Source organism: Delphinapterus leucas, chromosome 3, assembly GCF_059928025.1.
Source record: "Delphinapterus leucas isolate spDelLeu-1000000601 "Yukka" chromosome 3, BTC_Dleu_Yukka2, whole genome shotgun sequence".
NCBI lineage: Eukaryota > Metazoa > Chordata > Mammalia > Artiodactyla > Monodontidae > Delphinapterus > Delphinapterus leucas.
This window is the reverse complement of record NC_143131.1, coordinates 135,985,272-135,998,002: the sequence shown is the minus strand read 5'-3', so window position 1 is coordinate 135,998,002 and position 12,731 is coordinate 135,985,272. Positions and strand designations below refer to the sequence as shown.

At 43.2% G+C, this 12,731-nt stretch overlaps 1 protein-coding gene across 5 annotated transcripts in view; it reads left to right on the top strand.

Annotated features, from left to right (window-relative positions):
• ATP10B (ATPase phospholipid transporting 10B (putative)) overlaps positions 1-12,731 on the top strand; it is a 157,901-nt gene that overhangs the window by 121,871 nt on the left and 23,299 nt on the right. For 4 of the 5 annotated variants that reach the window (XM_089909632.1, XM_089909633.1, XM_089909629.1 and 1 more), the window contains 4 exons: positions 77-202; positions 8,055-8,255; positions 9,643-9,723; positions 11,069-11,173. In XM_089909632.1, coding sequence (XP_089765758.1) covers positions 77-202; positions 8,055-8,255; positions 9,643-9,723; positions 11,069-11,173 — 513 coding nt within the window. The remainder of the gene's footprint in view (positions 1-76; positions 203-8,054; positions 8,256-9,642; positions 9,724-11,068; positions 11,174-12,731) is intronic. The other variant, XM_089909631.1, reaches the window with a different exon arrangement.

Sequence of the window (12,731 nt, the reverse complement as noted above, 5' to 3'; positions counted from 1 at the left end):
CAGCACCCTCAGGGGAGCCTCTTTGGTGCACTGGCAGCAGTGAATGGAAGCTGATGTGTCTGCTCTGCCCTCTCAGGCCGTCATGTCCAGCGACTTTGCCATCTCCCACTTCAGACACCTCAAGAAGCTGCTGCTTGTGCACGGACACTGGTGTTACTCACGCCTGGCCAGGATGGTGGCGTACTACTTCTACAAGAACGTGGTGAGTAGCCCTGCGGTAACCTCCCACCCGAGCCTTGGGAGTCCTGGCCAGGGGACAGCCAGCTCTCCCCGCTGAAATAGACAAAGCATCTCTATGTAAGGAAATAAGTCAGGCTAACCTGGATGTTGAATCCTGAAACTGTCCCTTACTAGCTCAGTGACCTTGGGCAAGATAATTCAGTTCTCTGAGCCTCAATTTCGTCTTTGATAAAATGGGGCTAGTACTATTTGGTGAGGTTATCGTCAACATTGGCAATACTGTCTGGCACGCACCTGGCACATAGGAGGCAGCGTGAGCACTCTGGAGTCAGATCAGATTTGGTTCAAACTGAGGCTCCTGTATTTGGTAATGGCTTCACACCTTAGTTTCCTCATCTCTAAAACGGGGATGGTAATAGTACCTTTCTCGCACACTTGCCATGGGGATGAACTGACAGCTTGTATGGAAAGTGATCAGCGCTTAGTGATCACCCTATAAAGTTAGCCATTCTTCTTTTTATCATTGTTGCTGCTGTGGTAACTCTTAGAGGGCCTCCATAAATGAGATTTCTTTTCTGACTGCAAGGAAGAAGGATTTGAAGAACAACTCGCCTAACTTGTAGCTTAGGTTTCCTCCCCAGATAGTCACCCGGATAGGCAAGAGCAGAACCCTGACCCTCAGGAGAGCGAGGGGGAAGGTTTCCACCCAAGACCCTGTGTATCACTTCAACATCGCCGGCATTCCCAACAAGGACTTCTAAATAAGATATACATTAGCAAAAATGTTTAGAGCAGGGTGATCATCTGGGTTTTAGTCTTGCGTGACTCTAGTATGCTTTGTAAACTTGAAAGAGTTACTTCAACTCTCTGAGCCTTGGTTTCCTCATCCATAATATGGGGAGAATAGGACTCTCTCTGTCCCTAGAAGTATTATCGAGAGGTTTTAGCATCAGAGCTCTGGATGGCACGGAGCACTATACAATCATTTGAAGGTATGATTGTTTCTCTGAAAGATATGTGTGTTTTTTGTCTTGTTGATAAGGGCCCAAAGCAGGCACACACCAACTGAGGTATTAAAACTGTCAGAGGCTCTTGTTTGCAAAGCCCTCGATTAACAATGGGCATAGGAAGAAGTCAGAGCACTGCTGTACTAAGGGAGAGAACAGGGCCTGCGCTTTTCATTATCTAGCCTGAGGACCTTTGAATAATCCCCAAGAGACTCCAAATAGAATCCAATTCCTTTTTGCATAAGGAAAAAGGGAGGATTAAGACCAGAGTGATGGAAGCGAAACACAGTAGCCAAGTAGCAGCTACGAAATGGCATATATTTTTTCCTCTCACTCCATTCTCCCAGGCCTGCTTTCAGGAAAGTCACAGTTACCCTGACTCGGGAATAGGCATTTCTGTGCAAAGTTCAATGTATATGTAAATAAGCAGCGTGACAAAAAATAATGTAAATTCCATACACTGGATGGTACCATTATTTCAGCAAGCCCATGCAAACAAGTCTCTATTTGACCAGAAAGACTGTGTAGTTAGAATTCAAAATGCCCCCGTTTAATGTTTTTTCCTTGCCTCCAAGAGAATCGTTTTTTTGAATAAGCACAGCCTCCTCTCTGCATTAAATTTGTGGAATAGAAAAGGAAACGTTTCCAGCCAGCCATGCTTTCAGAGCTTAAATGATATTTATTTCCAGCTCAATACCGGGATCGAAATGGCGATACTGATGCCCTATTATCTCCCCTTTGCAATTAGAGGGTGGAGAACTATAACTTCCATGTCCGAAACCAATTTCCGAGGGGATTAAAGCCCTGCCTGCTCTGAAATGTGAACAGTGAGTTAATTACTGCACTGTGGCTTCTTGGGAGGAAAAACAGGCGCCCAGTCTCAGCGATGCCATCACGGGGTTCAATACGGTCTCCCCGGGGTGCAGAGATTCCAGCCAGGCAGAGCAAGTGGAAACGCACAAGGTCCTAACACGACCTGTGGAAGGAAACACATTTTCACGTTAAAACTCCAGGATGCATGTGAGGACAACAGAGCCACCAAGATGTACTTAGTTTGTTCAAATAATTATTGAACATCTGCTGTGTCGGGAACATTATCAGGCACTGGGTATAGAGCAGAGATCTAGACACACGTGGTCCCCACTCTCATGAGGCTTACGGTCTAAATCGGGGCTCTGCAAACTTCTTCTGCAAAGGGCCTGCTCATAAATATTGTCTTGGAGGTCAGGAACCTTGTATTCTTTTAAGGATTAATACAGTTTCAATTTTTAATTGGATTATTCCTTTTATAACTTAATTTTTGTTTTATATAAGAGTATACTTGATTTATAGTGTTGCATTAGTTTCAGGGGTATAGCAAAGTGATCCAGTTATACATATACGTATACCCATTCCTTTTCAGATTCTTTTCCCATATATGCTATTAGTAATAATAACAGTAATCATGTTATTACTGATTGTTGAGTAGAGTTCCCTGTGCTATACAGTAGGTTCTTGTTGATTATATATTTTATATTACCTATTTTATATAGTGTGTATATGTTAATCCCAAACTCCGAATTTATCCCTCCCCCAACCTTTCCCCTATGGTAACCATAAGTTTGTTTACAAAGTCCGTGAGTCTGTTTCTATTTTGTAGGTTCATTTATATCATTTTTTAGTTCCACATAAGTGATATCATATGATCTTTGTCTTTCTCTGACTTTTCTCACTCAGTATGACAATCTCTAGGTCCACGTTGCTACAAATGGCATTATATCGTTCTTTCTTATGGCTGAGTAATATTCCATTGTATACATGTACCACATCTTCTTCTTCATCCATTCTTCTGTCAGTGAACACTTGGGTTGCTTCCAAGTCCTGGCTGTTGTCAATAGTGCCGCAGTGAACACCGGGGTGCGTGTATCCTTTCAAATTATGGTTTTCTCCAGATATATGCCCAGGAGTGGGATTGCTGGATCACATGGTAGCTGTTTTTAGTTTTTTAAGAAACCTCCATAGTGGCTATATCAATTTACATTCCCACCAACAGTGCAAGAGGGTTCCCTTTTCTCCACACCCTCTCCAGCATTTGTTGTTTGTAGGTATTTTGATGATGGCCATCCTGACCAGTGTGAGGTGATACCTCATTGTAGTTTTGATTTGCATTCCTCTTACAGTTAGTGATGTTGAGCATCTTTTCATGTGCTTTTTGGCCATCCATATGTCTTCTTTGGAGAAATGTCTATTTAGATCTGCCAATTTTTTGACTGGTTGGTTTGTTTGTTTTATATTGAGCTGCATGAGCTATTTGTATATTTTGGAGATTAATCTCCTGTAGGTCGCTTTGTTTGTAAATATTTCCTCCCAGTATGTAGGTTGCCTTTTCATTTTGTTTATGGTTTCCTTTAGGTCCCATTTGTTTATTTTTGCTTTTATTTCTATTGCCTTGGGAGACTGACCTAAGAAAACATTGGTACGAGATATGTCAGAGAATGTTTTGCCTATGTTCTCTTCTAGGAGTTTTATGCTGTCGTGTCTTATATTTAAGTCTTTAAACCATTTTGAGTTTATTTTTGTGTACGGCGTTAAAGAATGTCCTAGTTTCATTTTTTTACATGTAGCTGTCCAGTTTTCCCAGCACCACTTATTGAAGAGACTGTCTTTTCTCCACTGTATGCTCTTGCCTCTTTTGTCATAGATTAACTGACCACAGGTGTGTGGGTCTATTTCTGGGCTTTCTAGCCTATTCCTTTGATCTATATTTCTATTTTTGTGCCAGTACCATGGTATTTTGGCAACTGTAGCTTTGTAGCATAGTCTGAAGTCAGAGAGCCTGATTCCTCCAGCTCTTTCTTTTTCAGATAGCTTTGGCTATATGGGGTCTTCTGTGTTTCCATGCAAATTATAAAATTTTGTGGTCTAGTTCTGTGAAAAATGCCGTTGGTAGTTTGATAGGGATTGCACTGAATCTGTAGATTGCCTTGGGTAGTACAGTCATTTGACAATATTGATTCTTCCAATCCAAGAACATGGTATATCTCTCCATCTGTTGGTATCATCTTTAACTACTTTCATCAGCATCTTATAGTTTTCAGAGTACAGGTCTCTTTCCTCCTTAGGTAGGTTTATTCCTAGGTATTTTATTCTTTTTGATGCGATGGTAAGTGGGATTGTTTCCTTAATTTCTTTCTGATCTCTTGTTGTTAGTGTACAGAAATACAAGTGATTTCTGTGCGTTAATTTTGTAACCTGCAACTTTATCACTGATGAGCTCTAGTAGTTTTCTGGTGGCATCTTTAGGATGGTCTATATATAGTATCATGTCATCTGCAAACAGTGACAGTTTTACATTTCTTTTCCAATTTGGATTCCTATTATTCTTTTCCTTCTCTGATTGCCATGGCTAGGACTTCCAAGGCTATGTTGAATAAAAGTGGCAAGACTGGACATCCTTGTCTTGTTGCTGACCTTAGAGGAAATGCTTTCAGCTTTTCACCAATGAGAATGTTGTTTGCTGTGGGTTTGTCATATATGGCCTTTATTAGGTTGAGGTAGGTGCCCTCTATGCCCACTTTCTGGAGAGTTTTTGTCATAAGTGGGTGTTGAATTTTGTCAAAAGTTTTTTCTGCATCTATTGAGATAATCATATGGTTTTTATCCTTCAATTTGTCGATGTAGTGTATCACAATGATTTGTGGATATTGAAAAATCCTTGCATCCCTGGGATAAACCCCACTTGATAAGGGTGCACAATCCTTTTAGTGTATCGTTGGCTTTGGTTTGCTAGTGTTTTGTTGAGGATCTTTGCATCTATGTTCATCAATGATATTGGCCTGTAATTTTTTTCATGTGTGGTAACTTTGTCTGGTTTTGGTATCAGGGTGATGGTGGCCTCATAGAATGAGTTTGGGAGTGTTCCTTCCTTGCAATGTTTTGAAATAGTTTCAGAAGGATAGGTGTTAATTCTTCTCTAAATGTTTGAACGAATTCGATTGTGAAGCCATCTGGTCCTGGACTTTGGTTTGTTGGAAATTTTTAATCACAGTTTCGATTTCAGTACTTGTGATGGGTCTGTTCATATTTTCTACTTCTTCCTGGTCGGGTCTTGGAAGGTTATACCTTTCTGAGAATTTGTCCATTTCTTCTAGGTTGTCCATTTTATTGGTGTAGAGTGATCTCATACAATCCTTTGTATTTCTGTGGTGTCCATTGTAACTTCTCCTTTTCCATTTCTAATTTTATTGAAACGAGCCCTCTCCCTTTTTTTCTTCATGAGTCTCACTAAAGGTTTATCAATTTTATCTTTCAAAGAGCCAGCTTTTAGTTTCTTTTCTATTGTTTTCTTCATCTCTATTTCATTTGTTTCTGCTCTGATGTTTAAGATTTCTTTCCTTCTACTAACTTTGGGTTTTGTTTGTCATTCTCTAGTTGTTTTGGGTGTAAGGTTAGGTGTTTATTTGTGATGTTTCTTGTTTCCTGAGGTAAGATTGTATTTCTATAGACTTTCCTCTTAGAACTGCTTTTCCTGCGTCCCATAGGTTTTGGATGATCATGTTTTCATTGTCTTTTGTCTCTAGGTATTTTTTTATTTCCTCTTTGATTTCTTCAGTGATCCATTGATTGTTTAGTAGTATATTGTTTGTTTAGCCAGAACATCTAGGTCTGGACTCCAGCTTTGTTACTTACTAGTCTGTAACCCCAGCCCCATGATTTGACCTCTCTGAGGCTCGGTTTTCTCAATTGTAAAATGAGGATAGTAGTGATATCCTCATAAGGCTGGTAGATGGACTGAGTGAGCCAGAACAGAGTTTGGCACATAAGATGCGCTTTAGGAGTCTCGGTTGCTGTTGTGTTTGCTGCCGTTGCTATTCTTGGCCTCGTCTGTAGATGGCGTCACTTCCCGCCCTGGCGTCCTAAGGTTCTACAACCTCAAGTCGCAGTTCCAGCCCCAACTGGCAGAGGGACTTTGGTGTAGTCACTTACCCCATTTGAGCCACTCAAGCTGCCTGTGCGTACATGGAGATAAGAGTTATTGTCTGACCCAGCTAGCTGGGGAGGAAGAAGCAAGGCAAGGTGCTCAAAGGGCTTAAAAAAAAACAAGCAGTCAAAGCCTCATGCAGTTGCTGAACCCTAGTATCAAGGAGACTTTAGCACTTTGGTTCTTCTTAAACCAATCCTGTCAAGTGCACAAGTGGGTGATGTTGATCCGGGGACTCAGTGTCTGCCCATAGCATATTTCAAACCTACCTACAGCACAGGAAACAGACCAAGCCCTCTCCTTCCCAAATCTCCTCCTCTGAGACAGAACTTCACCAAAACTCATAGGAGAAAAGCCCCCACAGCATCACAGGACTGGAGTGGGAGCGGGATGACCTGAAGCCCCAGAGCGGCAATGGAGGGGAGCCCGGCCCTCAGACAGAGAGATGCAAGGTCCATCCAGGGTGTCTCAGAGCACCGGGGTCTCCTTCAGAGCCAGGAAACCTCCCATTAGTCACCTTGGCAGAAAAGCCAAAGGATGGGGTTCCTCAGCTGGAAGAATCTTGGTTAGCATTGTTATTATATAATCCAAAAACGGGACTAAGAGTTCTTGCGGGTGGTTGAGGAGGAAGCTTTGAAAACTCAGTGGCTGGTTGTGCCATTTCCTGGCTGTGAACACAGGCAAGGAGTAACTGAGTATCTCAGAGCCTCAGATTCCTCGTCTGTAGATAATGTTAAATAATATTACTCAGAGCCTCAGATTCCTCGTCTGTAGATAATGTTAAATAATATTAACATTATTATCAAGTTATAATATTTAATAATACATATAGTAGTATGATATTATTAGCAATGACATTAATCTTGCTAGGTTGATGGGACAAATTATGTATACTGCACATCTACTAATGTGGTATATACTAATATAGTATGTCACACACCTGTCACAAATAGAAGCTCAAATAACAATCGTGGTGTTAATATTACTAGTAGTATTACAGTACTAAACAGGGAGGCTCTTAAAAATAACACTGGCCCAGCAATCAGGGAATGAGAATTCTAGCTTGAACACAAACCCACTGAAAGCTTCCTTACAACATCCTTCACGCCTCTGTGCCCCAGCCACGTAGAGCTGAGAAGTTCTAGTTCTAATGCCAGGACCGGCTGCTTCTGTGACCTTGGTCAAGTCACCAAACCACATCACAATACGTTAGATAGTAATAGTGACCCAGCCCTTCTCAGGTGAGGAGGTCTTGGGTAGAAAGATCTTTCGGAAGCATAAAGCAACTTAGGCACAAGGTTTTCTTCTTCACCTTTGGAGCTGTGTGACCATGAGGCAAGTGTTGTGGAGCTGTGTGACCATGAGGCAAGTGTTGTGAGGTCAACCTCCTCACGAAGTCATCCTCCCGCCAGCCTTCCTGCCCGCGGTCAAGGCTTTCTAGCATCCCTTCCTCTTACCACACTGCTAATCACAACTACTGCCTTTTTGTATCACATGTCATGGTCTAGGTACTACTAATCGTATCCGAAAGATGGCAAGATGACGTTCAGAAAGGCTAAGCAATTTGACTGGGTTCACACCCAACTGGGGTGTGACTCAAGCTAGTACATGACCCAACTGGGGATTCAAAACCAGTCCTCTCTGCCTCCAAAACCCTATGCTCTTGACAACCTATACTTAACAAATCGGTGGAATTCCTTTCAGGTCCTAAAGAAGGTTAGTAGAAGTGGTGATGGTAGAACCTAAGGGATGAAAATTACCTGCAGTCCTTATACAACCTTGCCTGTCACAAACAAGGAAACTGAAGCTCCAAGTCTGAGTAGGGACTTGTCAGAGCTCCTAAGCAGCATCTGGTGACCCGGCTGCCCGCGGGTCCTCACTCACAAGGCCGCACCCTCTGCCTGCAGGGCTACGTCAACCTGCTCTTCTGGTACCAGTTCTTCTGTGGTTTCTCTGGCTCCACCATGATCGATTACTGGCAGTTGATCTTCTTCAATCTCTTCTTCACCTCCTTGCCTCCTCTTGTCTTCGGAGTCCTCGATAAAGACGTCTCTATGGAAACACTCCTGGCGTTGCCTGAGCTGTACAAGAGTGGTCAGAACTCTGAGGTAAGGGGCTCGGGCAGGCGGGGAGGTGACCTCCAGCTCCTCTCTTCCCTTGAGGTGTCAGAGGATGAGTGCTGGGCTGGCGGTCCTGTGTTCTGGTCACCACTCTGCCACTTACCTCCCACGTGACCCGGAAACACTGCTCCCTGCTTCTGGCCTATTTCTCATTTGCTGTTGAAGGTGATGGACCAGACCAGTGGGTATTTTTCTTTTCAGTTATTTCTTAATTACATCACACGTTAATACGGGACTGCCCTAGTTAAAGGGGAAGAGGGCTTCCAGAAAGATCCCATCACCCTTATCTGGCCCTTGTCTGTAGGCTTTCAACAGAATGCCCAAGGCTTGGTTTGGGAACCCCTGGACTAAAACCACAGAACAAACAGTCTCTTACAAGGCACAGAGGCCACACTGATGCCCTCAATGATCTGGAGAAGTCACACAGCAGGCAGCCCGACTAGCACAGACACGGGTCAGGAGCTTGGATGCAGGAGGCAGAGAGGGGACCTGACTGCCTCGAAGGGGGACCTCTGGGAAAAGGGATGTCGATATGCACAAGGGTACCTTTGCACCTGGGGAAAAGGAGGGCAAAGCCAGATGTGGTGCTTGAGAGCTGGTGATATTTTGGGGACAGCCAGTGAAGAACCAAGCCCCATCCTCAACCAGAGAGAGGTGGAGAGCAACACGGCAACCCCAGCACTTCAGGCAAGGGAGAGTGGCGATGGCACACATACATCCTGGGCCCTTCCCAGGGGCGAGCTAGCTGCATAATGTCTTCCTTGAGTAACTAACATTAAAAGAAGTTAATGTGGCAAAAACATACAATGTGAACAGTTTCACTTTTCCCAGGGAAGGCAAGAGGAGTGAAGCACAAAATGAGAAAGGTTGTCTCTGAAGCCACTGAGATCTTGGGAACCTGTGACCCTGGGCTGTGATTGAGGGTTCTCTTTCAGATGCTATTCAGAAACCTCAGAATCTCTAAACTTACCAAGTTTGTATTAGCACTAACAATGTGCTAATGAATGATAATCATTCATTATCATTTGGTAATTATTTGGTAGCTGAGCCTTTACTAGCTACCAAAGCACAAGTGCATTTAGACCTCTTGAAACCCAAGGAAATAGTTGGCGGTGTTTTTCTCTACTTTCTAAGGAAGAAGAAACAATGCTCAAAGAAGTTTAGTGACTTTCACTAAGGTCACACAGTGCTGGAACTGGACCTGAGGTCTGTCACCCCCAGGCCCATGCTCTTAATCGTTCCATTCTATTGCCTCTAAGATAAGAAGCATTGTAAGTGCCGTGTTGTCTAGTCCAGCCATGCACAAGAAAGTTGCTTACAAAGGACAGAGGCTTGCTTTGATGGTGGTTACTGTCGATGTGTTATTTCCTGCCAGTGCTATAACCTGCTGACTTTCTGGATTTCCATGGCGGATGCGTTCTACCAGAGCCTCGTCTGTTTCTTTATCCCCTACCTGGTAAGTTGTATGGTCCCATTCTAACCGTACAAATAGCAGGGTAGAACTGGTCCTGTTTATATGAAATCCCAGACTAATAGTTTCCTAATATTCAGAGCAGGGGCTCCAAAGAGGAGGCCTGCAGACTCCACCCTACCCTGGTATTCAGAAAGTCAGAATATTTTACCAAAACGTCTTCATTTCTGCCAGCTTCTGAAACACTGAAAGCTATTATTACACTGGGTCATTTTTCCCTCGTGGCGAGAATCCAGAGTTGACTCACTGCCCTGCTTCGGTGGGGGGCATGTGCTCCAGTTTGCCATAGTCCCCACCATGCCCTTTTGTGTCATGCCTGGCCTTCTTCACTCATTTACCGCTTCTTACTTGAGCACTGAAGGTATTTGAATTTGCAACCCTTGGTTTATATTTAGATTTGACCTTCCAAGGTCAAGGCAGGAAGTTCTGATAATAAGGGATACTACATTCTATGAGATAAAAACAAGAATGCAGGTAGTAAGGGATTCCAGCCCCATCTCAGTTTGGTTCCCCAGTTTAAAGAGTGAGAATTTATATAGCATAGGATATCTGTATTCATCCTAGACAGGGAACTCGGGTGTGGGGTAATTGCTCCCAGGAAGCCAGTGGTGTCTAGTCTCTGGCTCGTGTTCATTTGCAAATAGCAACACGAGGAGTGTTGAGGTGGGCATTTTGTGCTTTCTTTGAATTTCCTGGTTTACAATACCCTCCCTGGTCAGGCCTCTGCTTGCCTTTCCTGCTTCACCTTTTGCCCTTACTGTGTGCTCAACAGACCTACCATCTAGGACGATTTGGACTTTTCACCCTCAGTTGTGGCCTTTGCCTTTCCTCTCTCTTTTCAAGAGACTAACTCCTCTTATTATAGTCTCAGCTTTTGGACTTTTCACCCTCAGTTGTGGCCTTTGCCTTTCCTCTCTCTTCGCAAGAGACTAACTAACTCCTCTTATTATAGTCTCAGCTAATTCCTCTTCTCTACTCCCAGCGTTCCTTGTACTTGCTGCCATTATAGCATTTATACCCTAAAATTGTACCACATTTGCCCTGCCTAGTCAGCACTCAGTAAATTCTTCCTTGACTCCTTCTGCAGTGTTCTGGAATACTCATCATGGCTTCCTTTGCAAATGCTTTTTCAAGAGTTTAGTCCTGTCAACTCACTCCTCCTCTTGTCTGTCCCTTGGGTCAGCTCCACGTGATGGCAGCTGGATGCCTTCTCCCCAGCCTGCCCCTCCCTTGACACCTGCCTTCACTGATGTTTTACAATCACTTGTCAAAGCCAAGGCCTTCAGTCCATGGGCACATCTGCCAGTGCCTGTTTGTTCCTCCTCTGCAGACCTACAAGGATTCTGACATCGACGTCTTTACCTTTGGGACACCCATCAACACCGTTTCCCTCGCCACAATCCTCCTGCACCAGGCAATGGAAATGAAGACCTGGGTAAGTGCCCCAGAGCCCTTATGGCCTAAGAATTGTGTTCCTGTTCATCAACCACCTTCAGATTTCTGAGCTGCTTTACTCCATATAATTGATCCACTGGATAAATACATACTGAACCCCTACCTGTGTTCCACTTGTACAGGGATAAAGAGGTAGAGAAGATAAAATTGCTGGCCTCAACTTTGTAACCATCTAGCCAGGATGAAAAAACTAATTCATAAAGAACAATGAGACAATTTGTTGCCAAAATGCAAATTTTTGATTAAAAAATTCAGGGGTGTTTGAGAGAAAGGAAAACGTTAGACTGATCATACTTGAGGCTGTGTTAGGGAGATATGCTCCCCATTTAACTTGGGGGTAAAAGATTAGAAGACTGTCTCCCTGTAAGCATATCTCAAGCACGTCCAAAGATCACATTTTAGTATCTAAAAAGGTAACACTATCTTTCTCATTAAATTCGACTAGTCAATGATAATTACGAAAACATAGTCAGTCAATGATAATTATAAAAACAAAGAGCTTAAAATTATATGCCAGGTACATGTTTTAATGTATTATCTTACTTAACCTCCCAGAGCCCTTTGTGTTAGATGGTATTTGGAGCGTTTCGTTCTGTTTTTTTCAGTTTTATTGAGATATGATTGACATACAGTGCTGTATAAGTTTAATGACTTGACATACATATATAGTTGACACTTGAACAGTTTGGGGTTTAGGGGCGCCAACCCTCCACGCAGGGAAAAATCCACACACTAACTTTACCGTTGGCCCTCCGTACCTGCAGTCCCACATCCATGGCTTTAATCGTGTAGTACTATAGTATGTATTTAGTGAAAAAAATCTGTGTATAAGTGGACCCGTGCAGTTCAAACCTGTGTTGTTCAAGAGTATTGCAAAGTGATGAATGTTAACTAAACTTACTGTGGAAATCCTTTTGCAATATACGCATGTGTTAGGTGTTTTTTTTTTTAATTCCCATTTTATAGCTATAGAAATGAATATAAAGAGGTTAAGAAACTTTCCCCAAGTAGTTCAAGACAGAAGCAAGTTTGAACCCTGGCCAGCTGACTCTTGACCGTTTAACCTCTGTGCTAATAGTGTGAGAAGGTAAGACTGACTGGTGCAGGGAGACCCCTTGACAGAAAGATCTGTCTTTGGCCAAGCTGAGATGGCTCTTTCTGAAAGCATTTGTATTAACCATTTCGAAGACTTCCCCAAGTAGGCTCAGTGTGTTCGCAGCATTCTGCAATGGGACTTCCTCCCCACGCCCTACTATCACAAGTTAGGCCAGGCCCTGACATTGGGCAGTGGCTGATCAGAGCCACCCAAGGGAGCTTCCAGATCACGCAGTTCCCATCTGGAAAACCCCTTTGCTCCAATTCATGCCAATGACGGATAGACCGAAATGATGAAAACGAAAAGGCCTAGCCAAGCTTAAGTACACAGGATAAATTTCTTTCAGAACCACCAGAAAAACCACTTAGAAGCTGTGAGGAAGACAGACAAGAGTCATAACTTTAATACTGGGAACTGAGCCAAACTAAGGAAACATTTAGAA